This window comes from Curcuma longa, chromosome 11, assembly GCF_044706935.1.
Source record: "Curcuma longa cultivar G26 ecotype Majalengka, Jawa Barat chromosome 11, ITB_CL_G26_1.1, whole genome shotgun sequence".
NCBI classification, from domain to species: domain Eukaryota; kingdom Viridiplantae; phylum Streptophyta; class Magnoliopsida; order Zingiberales; family Zingiberaceae; genus Curcuma; species Curcuma longa.
The window spans coordinates 9,480,771-9,502,940 of NC_133871.1; the positions used below are offsets into that span (position 1 = coordinate 9,480,771).

General features: G+C 37.1%; 4 protein-coding genes, 1 non-coding gene and 1 pseudogene across 5 annotated transcripts; 3 read left to right on the forward strand and 3 right to left on the reverse strand.

Annotated features, from left to right (window-relative positions):
- Positions 1 to 2,556: 2,556 nt before the first annotated feature.
- On the reverse strand, positions 2,557 to 4,210 carry LOC141839631 (extradiol ring-cleavage dioxygenase). The gene is made up of 3 exons (XM_074727424.1): positions 3,865 to 4,210; positions 3,157 to 3,527; positions 2,557 to 3,053 (listed from the first exon to the last, which is right to left on the reverse strand). The coding sequence occupies exons 1-3, from the start codon at positions 4,090 to 4,092 to the stop codon at positions 2,861 to 2,863; spliced, it is 792 nt and encodes a 263-aa protein (XP_074583525.1). The 5' UTR covers positions 4,093 to 4,210; the 3' UTR covers positions 2,557 to 2,860.
- A 2,216-nt stretch (positions 4,211 to 6,426) lies between these two features.
- TRNAR-UCG (transfer RNA arginine (anticodon UCG)) lies at positions 6,427 to 6,500 on the forward strand. Its single transcript has one exon. It is a non-coding gene; the product is annotated as a tRNA-Arg (tRNA).
- A 1,005-nt stretch (positions 6,501 to 7,505) lies between these two features.
- Positions 7,506 to 9,797, forward strand: LOC141841503 (glycolipid transfer protein 3-like). The gene is made up of 6 exons (XM_074729675.1): positions 7,506 to 7,907; positions 8,062 to 8,117; positions 8,852 to 8,982; positions 9,075 to 9,210; positions 9,296 to 9,439; positions 9,524 to 9,797. Exons 1-6 carry the CDS (start codon positions 7,607 to 7,609, stop codon positions 9,557 to 9,559), a joined length of 804 nt encoding a protein of 267 aa, XP_074585776.1. The 5' UTR covers positions 7,506 to 7,606; the 3' UTR covers positions 9,560 to 9,797.
- Positions 9,798 to 12,206: 2,409 nt separating this feature from the next.
- On the reverse strand, positions 12,207 to 14,147 carry LOC141841679 (amino acid permease 4-like; annotated as a pseudogene).
- Positions 14,148 to 14,687: 540 nt separating this feature from the next.
- On the reverse strand, positions 14,688 to 19,896 carry LOC141841678 (putative methyltransferase PMT26). Its single transcript, XM_074729861.1, has 9 exons — positions 19,780 to 19,896; positions 18,468 to 19,277; positions 18,221 to 18,370; positions 17,653 to 17,923; positions 17,465 to 17,575; positions 16,531 to 16,705; positions 16,155 to 16,427; positions 15,850 to 16,047; positions 14,688 to 15,009 (listed from the first exon to the last, which is right to left on the reverse strand). The coding sequence occupies exons 2-9, from the start codon at positions 19,149 to 19,151 to the stop codon at positions 14,790 to 14,792; spliced, it is 2,082 nt and encodes a 693-aa protein (XP_074585962.1). The 5' UTR covers positions 19,152 to 19,277; positions 19,780 to 19,896; the 3' UTR covers positions 14,688 to 14,789.
- A 319-nt stretch (positions 19,897 to 20,215) lies between these two features.
- On the forward strand, positions 20,216 to 20,853 carry LOC141841735 (heat shock factor-binding protein-like). The gene has a single exon (XM_074729927.1). The coding sequence runs from the start codon at positions 20,302 to 20,304 to the stop codon at positions 20,581 to 20,583; it is 282 nt and encodes a 93-aa protein (XP_074586028.1). The 5' UTR covers positions 20,216 to 20,301; the 3' UTR covers positions 20,584 to 20,853.
- Positions 20,854 to 22,170: the final 1,317 nt, after the last annotated feature.

Below are 22,170 nucleotides of genomic sequence, written 5' to 3' on the forward strand. Positions count from 1 at the left end.
TCCTCATTTAGAGGAGTAAACTCTCACACAAAGAAAAAAAAGTAGAAATTCAATTAATTCAAGATGATTAAATTATAGGACTCTGGATTCCTTTTATAGACTTGACTGTTGACTCAATAACAAATATGAAATAAATATTCAAAATAAATAAAATATGATAATTTAGAAAAGATTATAATTAATTTCTTATTTATTGTCTAAATAGAAAATATTAATTATCAAATAACAAACAAATCAAATCTCTAATTATTGCAACCACTTTATTCTTTAATATCTTCAATTTGTTTCCTTTTATCATTGAAGTGTCAATTTGGAATTATCTTCAATTTCGTTGAGTGGGGAGATGGAGCTTAGAAATCAAGTTTGTCAGCACCACATATGGGCACGAGGTGGCAATGTCTCTCTAACTGAATTGGGTGGTTGTTGCTCCATTTCTTCTAGAAGCTCAGGAGAGCTATCTAGGCTCATCTTATCTTCAATGATCTAAGTGTCATCAATTTTTGAAAGTCCTTTCTAACGAACTAAATATATATGAGTACTTCCGTTCAGAGATGCCACCGTTTGAAGATCCGTGATGCTCTTAATCTAATGAGAAGGCTGTGTTACAGATGGAAGCATGAGAACCAACACCGTTGGTACGCGACCTTAGGCAAATCAACAGACAAAGACGAAGGTTCGAATGTCCCTCGATATGACAATAAAGTCTCAATATTAAAAATCGGATTGAACTTAAAATTAGTAGGCAAGTCAATAACACAAGTATTAGTCTCAGTTTTTCTCACAATTTGAAATAGACTAGAGAAGTAAGCATGAATTTTTTTGAAGGAGTTTTTAGGAAAACGCTCCAAGCAAATATGGACAAGCACTTAGTCTCCTATATTATACTCCTTAAACTTACGATGTGCATTAGCTTGTATTTAATAAGTCTCATTACTCGATGTGATTTTTCTCGTGACATCGACATGAATCACTCTAATGTGCTCAGTAAAACTCTCAGCTAACTCTAAAGAATGAGAAGTGGTAGGCAAGAGAATCAAATCAATAAGTGGTCCGTGGGTTCAATATTTGTATCCTTTAGCAGCTTGTCAATCATACTAGCAACATAAACTTTAAACCGTTCTAGGTCTTTCATTCTCAATTGAAGGGTCTTAAGCTTATCTTCCATAAGTTCACAACTAGCATCTATTTCTCTAATGACATGGTTTCTTTTCATAGTTGATGTGGAGGTTCGACAAGTAATGAGATTTATAAATTAAGTAGCATGGTCATTTTAAGAAAATAAGTTAGAACTTATAACTAATGACAAGATAAATAGGAAATTGGATAAATAAGATGATTTGAAATAGGGGCAAACTAATAATGAGACAAATATGAAATTAGCTAAATGAGGTATTTTGAAATAGTGGCAAATTAATGACGAGACAAATAGGAAATTAGATAAATAAGATGATTTAAAATAATGACAAAATAAGTAGGTAACCAAACAGAGATGATTGTAAAAGTATATGGAAATAAATAATATGCGTGTTAAATAGATAACATACAGAAGTTACCAATATTCTTTCCTCTTTGTTGATATTCCCAAAAGGAAAGGAGAAGTTGGATGATCAAAGTAAATCATCGATGTGCAGCGGAGATGGTGAAGGCACTTTTAGCTTGGGGATCGGAGAGCATTAGCGCCAAGAAAGAACTCACAAAAGTTAGAGGTTAGTTGAGAAAGAAGGTATAGAACAGAATCCAGACTTCAACTCTGATACTAATTGATGTAGCACAACAAACGAACAAGACACAATTCTCACCCAGAGGAATAAACTCTCACACAGAGAAGAAAAGTGAAATTTCAATGAATTCAAGATGATTAAACTATGAGATTCTAGACTCCTTTTATACACTTGATTCAATAATAAATATGGAAATAAGTATTCTAAATACAAAAAATATGATAATTTAGTAAGTATTATAATTAATTCCTATTTATTGTCTAAATAGAAAATACTAATTATCAAATAACAAAAAAATCACATCTCTAATTATTGTAGGTGTTTTATTCTTTAATATTTTTCAATTTATTTCCTTTTATTACTGAAGTACCAATTTGGAATTATCTTCAATTTCTTTTATTCAATGCCTATTACACTGCCTATTATGTTGCACACCCCTATGAGCACCTAGTATGCATTTTTTTTTTTTATTTAGGATTTATGATTTAGAGTATCGTGTTTAGACTAAAGGAAGTAAATGTTTTTAATAATAATTTATACTAGATGCTCACAGGATGTGCAGCATATTAAACCCCTATATATATATATATATATATATATATATATATATATATATATTCCGACTTCCAACCACTTGTCTTCCCCTTCGCTATGAAACCAATCTTATATTCTTTCATTTTTTTTTAAAAAAAAAAAAAAAGAGAGAGACAAAGACAGAAGAAAATGAAACTGTCTAGATATTTTTATAGTGTACACAAGGTTATTAGTCGTTACAATGGAAGAAAAGAACTCCCAGAAGACATCTAACATAAATCTTCATATATTAAAGATGATCTGAAAGTGAATCTTAGCATGAACCATTATAATCACACACTTTCACACACTTTTAAGCAACTGACTGTTTAGAAACAGCTTACAACACCCCAAGCCAACAACGGATACAAACACACAGAGGGTAAACTGAACATAGTAGATATACTTGACAACTAGAACATACAACAACTGAAACATGACATGGGTGTAAGATGCATTATGGAACATGCATGTTACAGTCCAATACCTGACCCTAGAACATGCAACACAAGGGGAAAAAAGAGAGAGTTTCGTGTAAGAAAATTATGGAATATAAATGTTGCAGATCATTTTGGAGCAATAAACCTGTATGAGGCATAAGAAAGAGTAGAATTTGTCCAGCTATGATGAATTAATTCAGCCTTAGCTCTTTCCCCTGCAGCTCCTAGGGCCACATGCAACGGATAAAAGTGATCTGGCGATGGATGAGCCATTCTAGCATTAGGTGCCTTCTCCATGTACTTGTTCACCTCATCATATCTACACAAATATAAAGAACAAGCATGGGATGCAAGCCTAGTTAAGATCATGGACAATGTGAGCTGTGTGAAAAACCATTTCTTATTTTTGTAAAACTCCTTACCTCCTGCCGAGAAGCGCCTCCTTGAGCCAGGTATCAAACTCCAAGGCCCATTTTGCAACAGGGGCATTGCTCGAACTCAGGTTTCTCAAGTTGTGAGTAGCACTCCCAGAGCCAACTATAAGCACACCTTCATCCCTCAGAGGAGCCAATGCCTTCCCCATGTTATAGTGGTATGTGGCATCCATTTCTGTCTGAACTGAAAGTTGGCACACAGGAATGTCTACGTTGGGATACATCAGCATCAGTGGAACCCATGCACCATGGTCGAGTCCGCGGGAGTTGTCTTCCTTCACACGACCAAAACCAGCATTCTGAAGCAGCTCCTTCACTCTCTTTGCCAGGTCGGGAGCACCTGGTGCAGGGTACTTAAGCTGCCACAACATCATATACCATAATTTTGTTTCTGCCCAATGTCAAGGATTCAACATGAAAAATTAAGATGCCACGAAAACCTAGCTGGTTCTTTCGATTACTCGTATTGAATGATCTTATGGACGACAAACCCATGGTTCAACTTACAATCATCCAAAAGATCAATTTTTTTACAGGGGCAAACACACAAGGACTAATAACCCTACCCAATCGGTAGAAGAAAACCAAAATTTCGCCGTTTCCCAATGTAATACACACACATCGAACGAAAAAGAGAAGAGATCTGAAGAGAAAAATGAGAGAGAGAGAGAGATGAGACAAGGGAAGAGGGGAGACCTCGTACATGCGTTTGGGGAAGTTGTAGAAGTCGTAGATGGTGTCGTTCGGCCCATCTATGACGTTCACGGTGGGGTAAGCTGTCTCCCAGTGCCCGGAGACGATGAGGATGGCCCTGGGAACCGCCGGCAGCACCTTGGATCGCCACGACTGAAAGAAATGCCTCGCCGGCAAGCTCTCGTCGATCGAGAGCGTGGGCGATCCGTGAGACAAGAAGAAGGTATCCATTCCCCCTCCCTCAACCTCCTCAATTCAACGATCAACAAGACGGTGATCCGCCGGTTCTCCGTCGAGATTGAAATACTTTCTCAGATTCTTCCCCAAACCCACCGACGGCGAATAAACAAACCCACCGACGGCGAATAAACAAAGGGACAATTGCATTTTACCCCAACTTTTAGTATCAATTACGAAAAACATTTAACCTACTTTTTGTTTCATTCCGTAATATTCGATTACTGTAATGTGAAGCAATTTTAAATAAAATTACTGATCAAATTTTTTTATTGTTGGTTAAAACTGTTGCAATATTAGTTAAAATTATTTTTTAGCTAAAATTATTTTATATTGTAGAAGGAATAAAAATCTTTTGATAATTTTTTAACATAAAATTTCTTTTTTATTATAATAACTTTAAGGGTGTTCTTATAATTTTTACCCTTTAAAATTTCAGTATTACCAACACTTATTTCCTTTCAATTATATAAATATACCATATATATATTAAATTAATTTATAGGTGCACCAACAAATTAATTTTTAGTGTTTTTCTTTCATTTGTGGATTGTTAAAGAAGGTAATTAAACTATCATTATCCTGTCATAATCACACTATAAACTATAGGACTCCATTTGATTTTCAAAGCCTGTTGCTTTATTATTTATTTTTTCAAAAAAATAAATTTATTTCCATTTTTAACTCTCCAATTCACAATACAAAATATATATATTTTATTTATAAAATTATTTTTTTTCTATTTTATTATTTCAAGAAACTAGTAAACAATGATAATAATAAAAATAATATAATAAAAACACTAGATAAATAGAATGAAAGCTACACAAAATCACCATCTAAAATAATTTCCTTCCATAAACAATACAAAGTCACAATAATAATAATAATAATAATAATAACAAAAGCAGCAAGAATGACAACAGGAAAGATATACATTTGTAAGTTTCTTCAGGAAAAAAGATTATAAATTATGAACAAATAGACAGAAAAGAGATGATTTCAGATAAAAAGTCACTCTCACACAAAGAACAAATTTAGAGAAAGAAATATGATTCTAGATATAGCACATCTCAGAGATCATAATATACAGAACTCTTTAAGTTGGATTTATAGTGAAAGGTACTTTTATAGAGAATAAGAAACACAAATCAATGATAAATGAAGTGTTTCAGAGAATGGTAACTTGCAAGGTTCTTAAAGTATCAGTCACTCTCATTGCATCCATCTTTTCCATCACTACTTTATGATTTATTATCTATAATATCATCTTAACTTGCATCAAAACTCAGCATCCTAAACAAATGGATAGAAGAAACACCAATGAGGAAGAACATGAACAGCAATTCTTTCAGATATAGATGTGATTGTCAAACATAAAGCATTCAGAGAAAGCACAAGTTACCAGCTATTCAATATTCATTAGATAATCCGAGTACAGAAAAATGGTTTCGAAACCGTTTCTGCTAGATACTTGTGTTGTTTCTGCTGGTTTTGAATTGGTTTCTCGGGCAGCAAGATCACTGAAGAGGTGATGCCATGATGATAATGCAGCTCTTTTCACTCCCGTAATCACCTTCGTCATAATGCTGCTTTGAATCAAAGTTTTGCAGAAAGCTAACATTTTTAAGACTCAAATGATACTAATTGATCTATGAAAACAGATTAGCATTCTTCATATATTGATAGAAATGGATCCAAAAAGGAACAAAGAAAAGTAATTTGATATCAAATGAACAGAGACAGTTTGCACCCAATCAGAATTTTGCAGAAAGTTGGCATTTTTAAGACTTGAATGCTGTTAATTGATCTATGCAAGCAGGTTAGCATTCTCCAGAAATTGATAGAAATTCATCAAAAAAACAAAGTGTAATTTGATATCAAGTTAACTTCCTAAGAGAGATTGTCATCCAAGAATAATGGAAACATTTCGCACCAGTAGCAACCTCATGATAATACCGCTGTAAGATTCGGCAGAAAGTTCATGTCTTTAAGAATCTCGTACACTACTACTCGATCTATTCAAACAGATTAGCATGCTCCATATATTCATCGTAGAAATGCATGAAAAAAAGGGGAACTTGGAACCAAATGAACTCGCTAAGTAGCATCGCTATTCAAATCATTACCTAAGAAAACTAAGAAACATCACGAAATCGCATGTCGTCCTGCAAAGTTCTAGTGGATGAGAACAGGTCGGGCCTAAATCATTACTCGATTGGAAGGATCGGAGACGATGAAATCCAGCCGAGACTGACGAGCCTAAATGAGGGTTTGCAAAGCAAAGTATTAGAATTAATTCTTAATCGTTCGAACTTAAATGCAACTGACCGCATAGCGCAGTGGATTAGCGCGTCTGACTTCGGATCAGAAGGTCGTGGGTTCGACTCCCACTGTGGTCGTCACTTTTTAAAAATACTACAAATTTATATTTATAACACAAATTAAAATATAAATTAATAATTACAAAAATATTTATGGGACCCAAATATTTTATAAATCAAAAGAACATTTTAATAATAGAATAAAAACTATAAAAATATATATATTTTTTTGTTTCTCTCGCGTGACGATGAAGATGTAAGGAAACTCTCAAGTCTCCTAAGGAAACGCCATGTGTAATCACACGTTGACTTTATTCTTTAAAACCTCTATCATCCCTCCATCAATCTCTCCTTCAAAGTAAACACGATTTTTATATTACATCAGGTTTCAGATGACGCAATAATATTAATTAATATACAAACAAAGTCAACACTGAATATCTACCGCATAACCGTTATTTTTTATGACGACAACATTTAATTTTACTCCCCCAAGTTAAAATATATTACGTGTTACCTCATCACATAACGAATAACTTATTTTGCATAATACTTTAAACTTTAGGGGGCAAAATAACAATTAGGAAACTTATGGGAGACCAGAAGAATCAAAAGGTTATGGCTAAGCATGAAGCTGTTTATGTTTATAATAATAATAATTACAATAATAATTATTTTTTCTGTCTCCTTCGATGTGTGCTCACTCATTCAATTATTGAGATATATATGGATTTAATTATATGATTGGTGGTCAACATACATCAAGATTTATTTCCCTAAAAGATAAATAAATGAATCAAAGTCAAATTATGCTCTAGATTGGATCGAAATTGAGTATAGTATTTCGATTAGTTCTTCGCTCGACGGTTAGCAAAGCCAATCTTAATTATGCTATTCATGGTAGGCTTGTCGTCGTCTAGATGCATAGTATTTCGATTTGTTAAGGTGGTTGATGATGACTTGGACTAGATCGCTAATAGAATCTAGCTAAAGCCCGCCAAATCCTTTGTCATTATGCTAAATATGGTCAGAATTACCAAGAACACACCCACCACTTGTTTACTTGGAGAGAAAGCACAGAAGAGAGAGAGAGCGAGGAGACTGAGCTCGCCAATTGCGCATACAATAATGTTCATCGAGATTAAACAATTCTCGGGAGGGGGAGGCTAAGCGACGATATAATCATGGCAGGCCAGGGAAGAAGAACCAGTACCTTCGTTGACCTGCCTCGTACTCAGGCCTCCTTCACCTTCCTCATCCACGGGGGATCTTGCATGGGTAGGACGAGCCGACCAGCCGACCCGCCGGTGCCGGAGCAAGCCACGAAGAGCGCCAGGCCACCGGAGACGACGGGCGCAGGCGACAGGGAAGGGTGGTCGGAGGTCAGGATGGCACTGGAGGAGCTCTCCTTGTTCAAGCTCGAGGAGAACAAGGCATCCACCATGGCCCTTCTCTCCGCCTCCAATCTGCTGCTCCACCTCCTCGGTCTGCTTCATTGTGTTTGCTTTCTGAATTACAAAAATATATTAAAAAAAAGATCCGAGGAAGGAATTTGTCATGAATTCTTTTTCTTGTTCTTGTTTTTTTGTTTGATTGAAAAGGAAATTAGGGGAAAATTTGTGGCTGTTTGTTTCCGCAGATAAGATTGGTCCTACTATGCTGGTGCTAAGGCAAGATATACAGACAAACATTGAGGTATCGAAACTTTTCAGGCATTTCAGCAATATTTATTGGCATTTGAGACCTGAAAATTTTGTTCCTGAATCCACTGTTTATGTTTGGTTCTTCATCGACAATCCACTTAATTAGTTTCCCTAACTTGTACAAACTTTAGGATAATAACTTTGCTGAATATTTTGTTTCTGAATCAACTGTTTGTGTTGGGTTCTTCATCAACAATCTACTTGGTTTCCCTAACTTGTAGAACCATTTGGATAATCTTCTTAATTTCATTAGCTTGTAAAAGCTTTAGGATATACAGTGAAATGTTGAGATATTGAAACTTTATAAGCTTTGCTTGAATCTTCATGCATTGAGGTGAGTTTCTTTAGATTTCAAAGCTTATATATCTAGAAAGGAAGGCATTGATTTTAGAATGATCCTTTAGTGATTCAATGATCACTGTCAAAGTTCAATGATAGATTCTAGATTCAGAAGAAGTGAGAATTTTTTGATATTTCAAGGAAAACTAGATAAATTTGTCTATCTATACTTCTTTTTTTCCTGAAATAGCTATTCCTGCAACTATTCCTAGGGAATGTTCTTGGGTTTATTCGTGATGATATTTGATAGAATAGCTATTCCTGCAATTGGTTGCAGAATGAATTTACAATACTAATTCTCATAATGTTGATACATCATTATTTCGATAGATAGATAGATAGACCGATAGATAGATAGATACTGAAATAATGGAAACTCTTGTCTAGAGAGTGGAAGAGGTACTGATGTTGGATCCAGACCTGAATTCAAGTTTAGTAGAGATAGTGAAGAAAGAAGTAGCACAAGGCACTTCGAGAAAAGCTGGAAGCTGTTCAAGAGCAACTCTTTGGCTCACTAGGTACAACAACAAAAATGGATCATATCCAACAAAAACTTGCAAAATATCTAATGAAATGAATGTCTTAGTTTCTTTTCTCGGTGTTTAAATAGGTCTGTAGTTTTCAGTTTAACTTTGTTCCAAAAGTTGGACAAGAACCCTGAGTTAAAACTGGAGCAAGTGGTGGACGAAGCATACGGTGAGGTTTTGAAGCCATGGCACGGTTGGATCTCATCAGCTGCTTACAAGGTAGCAGCTGCTACATTTCTATAAGCCGGTTCGATATGTCGTCTTCATCTCACAATGCTGATAAATGAAGTTTGATAATCGACAGATAGCCCTAAAACTGGTACCAGAAAGGGAAACCTTAATCAGATTGCTCATGGGCCAAGAACAGGATTATGAAACTCTGAGGCAAGATATCAAGAGCTATGTGTCAGTGATTCAACCTCTTTTAGACGAAACATGTGCCCTCTTGGTGAGTGAATTCCGTCCGAAAATGACTTGTGTTTTTTCTTCTGTAAATTTATTGTGTTTATCTTTGCGCAATGAATTGGTGCAGAGGAATCATCAGTTGGACAAATTCAAGTCTACATAATGATCTGCCATTGTCTGTATATTTCATGTAGATAAAGTGATCAGGGCAAATTGTACAGATACTGCTTCAGTTTGTGTTTACTTGGAAGAATGTCTTCTTCATTCGGTTTTCTCGCTTTGTTTTAGTTTGTTTTGTTGAATAAGAAGACAAAGATAAAAAGGGAATTGTTGTAGAGGTTGAACTACTTCTGAAAAGAAGAAACACAAGCTTATGTTTATTTCGTGTAAAAGATTTGATCCATGTCGAATGTTTATACGAAAAGTTTTTATAGATGAAAGTTGTGAGCTAGCATGATTTCTTCTTCTTCTTCGGAGTGTCTATCAGAGTGAAAATATTATGAAATTATATTGCTTTAGTAATTATTGTAAAATGTTAAAACAAGAGGGTTTTTAAGGGCAATTGCCCTTTTATTAAATATTTCTAAAATTTAAAACTCTGTAGGAGAATTGGATTTCCACACGAGTAAAAATGAATCAAGCTAGAAAAATATTTTTTATTTCTTAGATAAATTGAAATAGAGGGATATTTATTTTTTAAAAAAAAATTAAAATATTAATAAAGAAAGATTAAAATTCTTAAACTGAACTATTGAGTTTTGGAATTTCTCAAAACGTTGCTCTGAACTTTTAAAAATGTCTAGAGCATATCGTTAAGAAACTGCCTTAAATCGTCACCAGCAGAGTTTCTGGCAATCATTTTTTTATTTCCTCTTTTTGATATAACAATATCTAAGATAAGATCCCATGATCGTAGATTCAGTGACGTAAGCAAGATCTCTGTCCAATCTCTCCAGCAACAAACTCAATCATTTTCTTTGTCTCCAAAGGCTCAAACGCAACGTCTCGGAAACAGGCAACAGTCGGCCGCCGCCGCCGCAGCTTTAGAATCCTTTGGCCCTGCGAGAAAGTGCGGCGGCCGTCAATTTGCGGCCGCTGCTTTTTTTGGATTCCTAAAGAATCTTGTTTGGATTCTGCCAGAAACATCTCGTTGGAAAAAAAGGAAGAACACAAAATTTACACTTTTTTTGCTTTCCTTTTGTTTTTTTACTTTATCTTTGATTTCTAGTTTACTTTTTCAAGAAAAGAGGAAGGAGATCGCGCAGCATTTGGCTAATCAAATTCTACTTTTTTTTCTTCTAGTTCTGAAATTTATTTGCTTTCTCCCAAATGTTTATAAAGATTCCACCATGAAAAGTGAGTTGAAAAATCAGAAGAAAAAAAAAGGAAGGATAAAAGGTGGGTAGGTGCAAGTGCATCATGTTTAACAATTGAATTTGTCCTCTGAGACACGACGGGATGAATAAATGACTGGACGGGATAATTGGTATAATTATAATTTGATTTTCTTATAGGACATATCAAATGCTCATGCCTCATGGTGTACAAATTGTTCATGATGCTAAACCGTTAGATCTATTGTACTTTTTAAATTTATCTGGTGATCAATTTGTGAGGTCCACCTTAGTAAAAGTTAGATAATTGGATTAACAAAAAAAACAATTGAATTAGAGTTTTAAATTTGTTTAAACCTAAAAAAAAAACTCAATTGATTTGAAAATTTGCATGTGATTTTTTTTTCTATAAAATATTTATGCTTTACTACTTAAATAACTTATTTTGACTCAAATACATTTACTGTGAAAGGACATTCTATAATCATTCATATTTATACTTTTTAATTTATTATCAAAGGGTCTATATATTTTATTTTTTAAAATTATTTATATTTTTGATGTTATTATAACCATTACGAATTCATAGCTATTATACAATTATAATAGATACGAGATTGTATAGCTACTACACAATTATAATAGTTATGAATCTGTAATTACTACAATTATATAATTATAATAGTTATGATTTCGTAGTTGTTATAATATAATACTGATCAATATTAATTAAAAATAAATTATCTATATTGTAATAGTTATAATTCTTAACTATTATAATATTATATTGATCTGATTAATGTTGATAAGAAATGAAATATTTCTATTGTAAGAGTCATAATTTATAACTATTATAATATAATTTATTTATGTTGATAGTTAAAGTGTCCATGAGTTAAAGTGTCCATGCTATAATAATTATAAATCCATAACTATTGTAATACCATCAAAAATAATAGTTTATATTACAAAAGTCATAAATTATAATTATTATAATATAATTTATTTATGTTGATCTTAAAATATTTATGCTAATAACTATGAACCTATAATTACTTTAATAACATCAATAATAATAATATTTTTTAAAAATAAATGTATTGAGATATCCTTTTGATAATAAATAAAAAAGAAACTCCGTCCAATAGAAAGAATGCTCTCTTAATTTTTATTCAAATTTATTTGAATCAAGCTCATTAATATTCAAACTAATTTATTTAATTTATTGTTAAATGTTCAAGCTCCTTTTCTATTTCTTGAATGATTACAAACAACAACATAAAACTAAATAAACACATACATAATTACTCTCCTAATTAATTAAATACTAAATACATAAATATTTCATTTCGCCCCCTAAACATTACTTTTTTTTCTTACAAAATTCCCTTTCGATTTTTCAATTATTTACTTTTTCACACAATTTCAATTTGACATTGAGATTCTTTAAGGAAATTATGAGACTATATGGGCCATTTTGATAAATTTGAGATTTTAAGAGAAACTTTGTAAGCGGAGGTAAATTACAGGGATGACATTGAACTTTCCCTAGCCTTGGAACGGCCGGTAAACCTTGATGTCGCTCACGACTCCGGCGATCGAGCCGGCGGCCGAGGCGACGGTGATGACGAGGCACGCGAGGCTCAGAATCTGGAGGCACACCCACCTGGTGCTCCACCGCTCCACCTTCCTCTGCACGATGTACATCTCCACCGGGAAGTACACCGTGAGCGGCCAAAACCCCAGCGCGCCCAGCAGCCCCACCACGTCGTTGAAGAACGGCAGCAGCATCGACACCACCGTGGTCGCTGCCACGAACCCCGTCCGCCACGTCACCCTGAAAGGGTTGATCTTGTACTTGTACCCCCTCCCGCTCGGCCACAAGGGCACCTCGATCTCGTTGCAGACGAATCGAGAGTCCGGCCACGTCGCCGCCGCCCACTTCTCCACGAAGGAGAAGAGGGGCTGGCAGTAGACCTGGTAGGCGCCGACGAGGTGGACGACGATGGCGACGTTGGCGATGTCGAGGAGCCAGAAGGGGTTGTAGAACCCGAAGCCGGTGAGGAGGTTCCCCGGCGCCAGGTCGCCGAAGGCCGCGTATCCCATGCACCCGCAGAGCATGTAGAAGACGGTGGTCACTGCCACGCTGATCACCGTCGCCCTCTTCATCACCTTCGCCTCCGACGGCGGAGGCGCTTTGATCGTGTCCTGAACTCGTTCGTCAAAATGCCAAAATGAGTGTCCACACACACACACACACTGTGTTTTCTCAATCGAAACCTCTCTCATTTTGATCAGGTACCTGGATTTCAATGAGGATGATGGAGTAGGAGTAGGCGAATGCGATGTTGCCGAAGGCTTGGAAACTGCGCCAGATTTTGTCCATTTGGCCGACGGCGGCGATGCTGATTCCGGTGAGACTACCTCTGAATTCGCCATTTTCTGTTAAAAGAAGAAGAAGAATTTAGACCTCCGAGCTCATTTCACATGGAACCGAATCGAGTTGGACGATCCAACTTCAGCTTACTTATCACTTGGACGATGCCGAGCCCAAGGCCGATGGAAGAGTAGGTGAAGGACATGGCGGCAGCGGCGATGGACAGCCACCAAATCTGGTCGAAGTCACGAATCTGCGAGAAGATGATCTGCACCACACCGAACATGATCATGTAAGGGTTGCTGTTTACTTCACAGGGGGCGTCGTCGTCGTCTCCATTATCGTGGAAGCAATTCGATCTTTTCACCGCTCTGTTTCGACACAAAACCAACCTCAGACACTCGCCTTCGAAGACAAATAGCTCGATGACACAACTGTTCGATCAATTTACTCACACCATGCTAATGGAAGCGGCGATGGTGTACCCAATCGCGACTCCGACGATGTTGAGGTACACAGCTTCACCTTGAAGTCATCTGTTTGAAAATGGAGGTTAGTAAAGACTGCAATTTTACAGAGTTCACTTCTCTTTTTCCGGTGAGTACCAAGGTTGGCACGGACGGCGTCCATGTAGGTGTAGTTGCGCTTGCCGGCAGCGGGATCACCGGAGCGGTAGCAGTCGGAGAGGAGAGCAGATGTGTAGTAAGTTACGAAGGAGAAGAGAAGCATGGCGGCGGGGCCAACGACCCATCCGAGCTGACCGGCGGCCCAGGCCAAAGAGAGCACTCCAGAGCCGATGACCGCAGTTACGATGTGAGCGCTTGCAGTCCACACAGTGCCTGCAAAGATTGATATAACTCGAGAACAAAAAACTACAGAAACACTGGAACTGAAGCCTTTGTGATTTCTTACCAGTCCTCTTGAGACGGCCATCGTCGTCGAAGCACTCAGAAGCTCCCTGCGAGAGGCCAACTTCTAGAGCTGCCTGGTGGCAGTAATTGGCAGCACCACCGATCTCATCCATCTCTGTTCAATTCAGTGAACTGCAGTTGTTGCACTTCAGTGGTTGCGCTCGCACTGGATCTGAGTAGCTCTTTATAGTAGCAAAATGGCAATAGTGAACAGGGGTCAACTAAGGTGGACTAAGTGGATTCCATTAAGGTACCACTACTCGTCTCTCGTTTAAAGTGATGACCACCACAGCCTTTATGTCTCACCAGTGACCTCGGATTGCTAATGTGCTTGTAGTATCCCCACTCCCATTAATTCCTAGGTAGGTTGGGGTGGGGGCAGTGGCAGGAAGCTTCCAACTGAAAAATGATAACAATACAAGCAATACAACAGAATCCAAGCTCAAATGCATCAGCAAGTAACTGACTGTAGAAGCTTGTTGGTCAGGAGATTTACTAGAAGGTCACAAAGTTAAACTTCATCTTAATCTACATTGAGTTTTTCCACCAGCAGTGGTGTTTTATAAGGACCAGTGACACTGATAGTGTGTTTTTGAGTATTGTGTTTTATCTAATAAAGCTAAAATATCTTTTGAATATCGTGTTGTTAAAAAGTAAGAGAGATAATTGTTCTAACTCGAGGGCGGCAATCAAATCATACAAATACTGCATGAAAATTATCAAAATTTATTTATAAGACTATGCAGAGGGAGGCTCAGGGCATCTACAGTGTTACAGTGTGTTTGTTTCAGACTCTGATGGTCGCCACATCGACTTCTGAGCATATAGCAATCCTTCTTTGTCCTTTGAGTATGTCATTCGGATTTCCCAGTGAAGAGATTTAGCAAGATTTCCTATTGAGGAAATTGTATCGACATGGTCTCTTACAATCAGATTTCCTCCGGGTCTTAGCATCCGGTCTACCTCGACAATTGCAGGCAATATCGGACACCTATAAAATGTCATCAAAAAGTTAGCAAGTGAAGAATGCAAGGTTTAAGCATGTATTTATATTCATCGCGATCATCAAATTGTATAAGTTGCAAGCATTGGACCTTAAATATTTGGTGTATTTGATTAATCTAGTTGAACGAGTTGAGTGAACAACTCAGATTGGATGAGTCAAGACAAGAAGGTGGGCTAGATTGGTTAAATGAGCTAGTCTAGATTGAGTGGGCAAACTTATTAAGTCAGACTAGATCGAGCAAGTGGACAGATCAATCTAGTCAAATTAGGTGGGTTGTCCAAACAGAACAGGCCATTCAAATTGTGGGATCAGGTGTGGTTTAGGTTGAATGAGTAGTTAGATTAAGAAAAAAAAACTCAAAGCAAGACAAATCAGGTCACAGGGGCATAATAGATGAGGCATATTGATCTGGGCAGATTGTAGGAACTAGGCAAGTGGAACAAAATATTTTAAGCAGGAATATTTTATCACTGTGAAAAGTATTTTTGTTTATTCTTTATAATTTCCTATAATTATTTCATGTTTAATTCTATGAACAAATTTAACGTATGTTTATTCCTATCCTATTCGTAGGAATATCATCATTACCAAAACTTGTAAGTCTCAATTATTTGGGATTAACTTCATGAATCATATCTTAACTATGAATATAGTTAATTTAATGTTCAGGATTGAGCTATAACTTTAGTGGGCCGGTTTTATTTTACAAGTCCAAAAGGTTGCAGTAAATAAATCTACTAGAAACAAATTCTCTTTTAACTCACTAGCATGTTTTTTCACAAGTTAAAAAATGTACTAGTTTGTGAAAGATTATAATAGACTAACCTCTTCTTCAGTGTGGAGAATAGATGGTCTGCATGGAGAAGATCATATGTTCTCGGGTAGGTGCTAAATGATTCACACCAGTCATGATAGAGTCCGAAGAGCCCGCGATCATAGATAATGGGAAGAGTGTCAGCTGAATCAATCGAGACAATGTTCATCACCCAGACCTTCTTCATCTCTTGCAAAGCTGCAGCAAAACTGCAAACAAACCGAGATTTTCACATAAATCTTTGAAGGTGACAAAACAAAATGTAACTAACAAAAGGATGGCAATAAAGAGAAACCAGATGTATCGACCAGCCTACCCTCCATAAACAGATCTCATGTCCATGACATTCCTCACACTAGACCAGTCGATACCAATTCCATTAGCATACGATGTGCTAACCACATGTTTCCAATGTAAATAGTCTGCCGTAAAGTCTTGTGGTGCCGGTCTACCATAAACTCCAATTTGAGAAGTGTTCAACCAGCAAGGTACTTTCTCAAGTCTTGCCGGCCAATCATACGGCCAAACCACCCCATGATTACTAGAATCGACTGGCAACCTGTGCATGCATGCTTGCAGTGGGACATACCTGTAAAGAGAATAATATAGAAGGCGAACAGAATGAGACACAAAATCCAGAAAATGTGAACCAAATTAGATGTATAAATAACTTATGGCAATAATAAGCATACCAGGCTGCATCTGGATTATCAGATTCTTGACAGATAGGAGGATTTTGTTCTGCTCTTTTATCATAACAACTATTGTCAGAAGCTTTTCTGTAGATAGCTACGCCAATATTGTTTACTTTGTCTTTTCTTTTAGCCACCATCTTCCAGCACATTGATTTTGTAAGTGCAGACATAGCTGTAATAGTTAATTGCCCAGAAAAAAAAGTTAGCATTGTATAAATGTTTTTTACTCTAAGATAAGAGGGGGATAATTGCATAAAGTTCTGGTTAATACAGAAATATGCTTCTTGAAGTAGAGAAACTTATGCATTTTGAACCCTAGTTACCCGTGCAGAAATGCAAGTTCACCTTTAATATTTTATCAGCTAATTATATATCCCTCATAAAGTAACCTTGGTAAATTAAACTCATGATAGTAATTGTACAAAACAAATGGTTATGCTATGTGAACCGAGCAGAAATGTGAGTTACCTTCAAGCCAACGCTTGCTTAACATTTTATCTGCTAATTATATATCCCTAATAAACTAACTTAAGTAATTAAATTCATGATAGAAATTGTACAAAACAAATGGTAATTTGAGGCCACAGAAAGAAGTCACACTGTTGTGGAGGCTTTGAAAACACAAACGTGTTACAGACCCATGGCAACCAGCATCTATAATAATATGATTGTTACGTGTAGTGAGGAAAAATTTACACTAGTTTAAACATACTTTCATTCTCCAACTCAAACTAGATTTTCATCAATAGAGGCCTGACAAGGAAATTCATTTTATAAAATGACATCTTTGATGAGAAATAAACTTAGAAATTTACTGCATTAATTTTTCCATGAAGTAATTGCTACCCTTAAGTATCTTTAGACCTAGTCCTTGGATCTATTTTACAATAACAAAAAAATATTCATAATCAGGCAACTTTGCAAGTTTTACCTTGCCAGATCCCCATATCTTCAGGTGACTTTTGGTAAACTGGAGTTGCAGACCATACGAAAAAGCCACCAGGACGGAGCAAGCGGTTCAACTCCAACAAAAGCACACCACCTGCAAGCTTCAATGATAAAGATCCATGCAAATGTTCCATGTAATACAGATCATTTTAGTTTGAGGGCAGTCATCACCTTCAATATGCCATGGTACTCTACAGCGTGCACAGTGTATGACATCAAAGACCTTGCTTGGAAATGGAAGCCTTTTTGTGCCCATCACAGCTGATACAGCTGGAATGCCTCTCTCAAGAGCAAATTGCACTTGGGCTTCATGCTCATCTTTGGGAGCAAATGACATAGTAAGCACACCTCTTTCAAAGAGATAACCTCCAAAGCTGGCCACTCCACAACCAACATCCAAAATAACATGACTTTTTCTCCCCCAAGCCAAATCTGGCCATGACTGCAAATTTATAAGTCAAACGTGCAATGTGATAACAGAGTTAGCAATAACTGCCTCCTGAAATAAAACTTAAAAAGACTTCTTTTTTTAAAAGGAAAAATAAATTATCGCAAAAACCATTGAGCTTTTTAACATATATGAGATAGGACTAAAGAAAAGGGACAGCATGCCATCAACCAGAAAAGCAAGAAAAGAAATTCATTGAGATATCAAAAGTGATCATCCAGAAACGGAGCAAACATGGAAAAGAGACTTCAAGGGACTGATAAATACTAAGATCAGTTGTCAGTATTGAACCTCTTGAATAAAATCAATGTAGTGAAATGCACCATGCTTGAACTGAGTTCCACCTCCTGGAAAACTGATATACTGTTTTGAAATGTTCACCCAATTTTGGTGTCCTTTATATGCTACAAGCTTGGTGTGCGGAACATTATTATACCATATCTGTAATACAGTGATAAGCTCAACGAACAAACCTTTTACTGAATCAGAGAGTATGTGTGAGAGAGAGATGCAAAAATAAGAAAGAAAAATATGATACCTTGTCCCTGCTCTCTGGCCACTTGATTGATTGTTTATATCCCTCTGGAAGAGGAACAAGGCATGTTGGGGCCTGTATAGGGCAGTGTCTCTCCCTGTGTTCATAGTGCTTGGTACTTCGGAGTTTCTTAATAGCTGCCTCATTGTCAAGACACGGAATGTAATCTGCTCTTGCAGTGACATTACAAAGTTTCCAGTTGTGATCTGTGATCTGGTCCTCTGAAGAGGATGCTTGTACCACCTCCTCATCCTTCGACTCTACTACATGTGTAGACCCATTCCGGCTACTGATCTCGTTCAAAATTTCTGACTGATTCTCAATAGGAAAATTCTCAACCTTCTCCTGAGATCCAACACCGTCAGATTTGTCATCCTTCTGTGGCCTGTCTTCATTTTCCAGCACCATATCCTCAAATGTTTCTCCACTATTTTCACCAGTTGATGTATCAGTTTCAGAAGTGTCATCAGATGCAACCTTTGTGCCTCCGTTCCTCTTTGAAGGCCCATCCTCTTCCTTGGAATCCGATTTCTGTTCAGCAGTGTTATCAGGATCTCCAGTATCCCCACTCCTGACATCATCAGTGCTTGGACTATCTAAAGATGGAGTAGAAGCTTTATCTTTGACCTCCGATCTGGGAATTATATAAGAAAGATCTTCAGGGCCTATGTTGGAGGAAGTCAACATCCATATTCCAACCAAGCACAGACCAACAAACACAACGACTGCTGCCTTCGTACAGCATGAGGATGCTCTCCTATTCTCCGCCAGTGTGTTTTTTCCAAATGCTATGTTCGTTACCCTTAAATTCACCTGCTAATTAGCTACCAGCATCAAGTCACTTCGACCAAAGTAAGGAGATCTTTTCACATATTCGAAAAAAAACAAATAAAAGATAAGACTAACGAAAATCGAAAAGCCGGATCTCCATGATTCAAGAAAATTAATGACAACAGGCTCAGCTCAGGTACCAAAACCTACACTCCTTTCTCGAATTACAACCTTCGATTTTCCCAGGACCTGAAATTAACTCTAATTGGCAGCTAAATTACCTGTGCTCATCAAATCGAAGAAGTAAGGAGCCGTGGAAGTACCAAAACAAGCGTAGAAAACCCCGATCTCTTCGAATCCGCCGATTTGCTCACAATGAACCACTCAGATCTAATAAATCGAGAACAAGTAAACGCAGAACCACCTAAAAAACCTATGATTTCACCGACGAAGAGAAATCTGCTTCGATCACCGAAAGCGAGAAAGAAAAATCATACAAAAATGCGAGCGATCGAGGATCCAAGCACAAGGAGTGAGTGATTACCTGCGATCGAGACGAGGGTCTCGCCGCCGACCTCCCTCGGGCGGGATCCAGGGCTGCGACGATAGCTGGCGACGGGAAACGGACTCGCAGGCATCTCTCGACAATTATTTATAGAGAGTGGAGTGAAAGCCGAACAAACTAATTTGTTTTTAAAGCGTTACTCTATTTATTTATAAAGAAGCACCGTTAACTAGAACGGAGACGAAGCCAACGACGTTCTCCTCGGGGTTGGAGCGTAAGATGATCCTCCGACACAACTTAAGTAAGCACAAACGGACAGGTGTCTCCAAACGGTACGATATTGGTTTGTTTTGATGTGGAGGAACAGGATAACATACGTTGTTTTGGCGGTAGCAGCCGCGACTCACGTGCGTGTGTGTGATTTGATTTTAATGGAGAAATAACTATTTTTGGTAATTAATCAGAGGGCCTCTATTGGTCCGGGCCTCGGTTTCTCCTCTCCATTTTCAGTCAAATCGTTGCAGAGCAGTTCCTTTAGTTCGAGAAATCTAGGGTTCGGCCATGGCCTCCACGAATCCCGTCGCACCGAAGGCCAGCGATCATGAATCCGAAGGTTCGGTGCAGAGTACCGCCGACATGACGGCGTTCGTTCAGAACCTTCTCGTGCAGATGCAGACCAGGTTCCAGGCGATGTCTGAGGGAATAGTCGCGAAGATTGATGAAATGGGGAGCAAGATCGATGAACTGGAGAAGAGCATCAGTGACCTCAAAGCCGAGATGGACGCGGAACCCACGGCGAAGTCGAATCTCGAAGAAGGCAAGCCTTCCGATGAATCTTCATGAGTGAGCCACATTGGCAGATTGATGGCATTGTCTGAATCAGGTCAACAGTGACATATTGCTGTGGTCTTCTTGGGTTATCTTTCATGAGTTTGTGTGAGGAATGTTTTCTCTTGTATGCATTCTAATTTCAGGTGTTTTCGAGATGAACTCCATTTCAGAACTTGAGAAAAGCGTGTTAATCAATATTTCTATTAGTCTACTCGTAAAAAGAATTTGTAATCTTTAAGAATAGGTTTCTTCTAATATTATTGCACTTCCAGTTCATATTCATCTGCTTCATTGTCACAGGGTATAGCATTGTCAATTTGATCTTACCAGGGTAGAGATTTTTAGTGTTTTATTTTGTTTTGTTAATATCATTATGTGGACAATTAAATTCTTGACTCTTGCGACAATATGTCATCTTGCTGCTTCCTTGCCATAGATTGTACATCATCAATAAGGATTTCAAATGGTTTGAATCATCACTCTTGTATTTTTTTTTTTCACAGATATTTTTCTATGCTCACTTTCATGACTAGCGTTCAGGTAATGCATATGGATCTTACTGGTGCCCGCTATTGGGGATATTGTTTTAACTTGGACTCTATGCTGCTCTATTTTGCTGCCTTGCTACCTCTACAAGACTATGCTAGCAGAGTCTCTTCTTTATCTGTATTACAAGAAGAATCATGAATCTTTTGCTTTTCGCTGGCTGTGTTTCGACTAAACTATATGAATTTATTCTAACTGAGCTGCTGATTTTTATCAGCAACCTAATGCATATTACTTCTATTCTCATCATTTATAAAGGAAAAGGTGATATTTTATTTTCTCATTAAATATGTCATTAAGCTCCCAAGTTCCCCGTGTAAAGTAATGTGGTTAGCTTTTGGTGTTATCTTTCTTGAGTCTTTCACGGCATTGATTGGAAATTAAAAAGTTTTAGCATCAACAAAAACTTGATCAACTCATCCATGAGATGGACAAATAATCATTTTTTAAAAAAAGATGTCAGTTGCAATGTAAAGTTTGAACTTTGTCCTCAAAGTTCTGGATTACTCTTAGATACCATAGTAAGTTGATTGGATTCTCATATGTAGCATAATTACTTTATACTACATGTCAACTTTTGCAACAATGATTTTGGCTGTACCATCAATTTTTACGCAAGGAGTTGGAGTAGTGGACTGGTTATGCTCACACCTGTTTGTTCCTTGTCAATTGTCCTCAGTAATTACTTTTTCAAGTTATCAGTGTGTTTTTCACATCCATTCTACAATTAGCTATTACATTCAATGTGGCAGACAATCTTAACATAAATCATTATCTAATTTGTTATTTTCCTCAGAGTGCCCATCTTTCTTTAATGGTTTATGTGACTTTGTTAAGCTGTACTTTCTTGTTATCTTCAACATAAGCTCTCAGCATCCAGTGTTACATCAAAGGCGGGAATACAAATTCTGTGTACCCTTTGCCATTGAATAGAGTTTCTTTCCCATTATAAGTTGTAAAGAAGATGAAGTTTAGACTTTAAAGTCACACCATTGCTTCATAGAAGTCCTCAATAGATTGAAGGTTTATATGGTAGAGCTAAACTTGATCTCC

Excerpts from the sequence above, each read along its gene's own strand:
- LOC141841735 (XM_074729927.1), top strand. The coding sequence starts at position 20,302 with ATGGCCTCCACGAATCCCGTCGCACCGAAGGCCAGCGATCATGAATCC.
- LOC141839631 (XM_074727424.1), bottom strand. The coding sequence starts at position 4,092 with ATGGATACCTTCTTCTTGTCTCACGGATCGCCCACGCTCTCGATCGAC. Across the intron at positions 3,528-3,864 it reads TCCCCAAACGCATGTACGAG|CTTAAGTACCCTGCACCAGG; the intron begins GTCTCCCCTCTT and ends ATGTTGTGGCAG. Across the intron at positions 3,054-3,156 it reads GAGGCGCTTCTCGGCAGGAG|ATATGATGAGGTGAACAAGT; the intron begins GTAAGGAGTTTT and ends ATATTTGTGTAG.
- LOC141841503 (XM_074729675.1), top strand. The coding sequence starts at position 7,607 with ATGGCAGGCCAGGGAAGAAGAACCAGTACCTTCGTTGACCTGCCTCGT. Across the intron at positions 8,983-9,074 it reads GCAACTCTTTGGCTCACTAG|GTCTGTAGTTTTCAGTTTAA; the intron begins GTACAACAACAA and ends GTGTTTAAATAG. Across the intron at positions 9,440-9,523 it reads ACGAAACATGTGCCCTCTTG|AGGAATCATCAGTTGGACAA; the intron begins GTGAGTGAATTC and ends GAATTGGTGCAG.
- LOC141841678 (XM_074729861.1), bottom strand. The coding sequence starts at position 19,151 with ATGTTGACTTCCTCCAACATAGGCCCTGAAGATCTTTCTTATATAATT. Across the intron at positions 17,924-18,220 it reads ACATTGATTTTATTCAAGAG|TCATGGCCAGATTTGGCTTG; the intron begins GTTCAATACTGA and ends ATAAATTTGCAG. Across the intron at positions 16,428-16,530 it reads GATAATCCAGATGCAGCCTG|GTATGTCCCACTGCAAGCAT; the intron begins GTATGCTTATTA and ends TTCTCTTTACAG.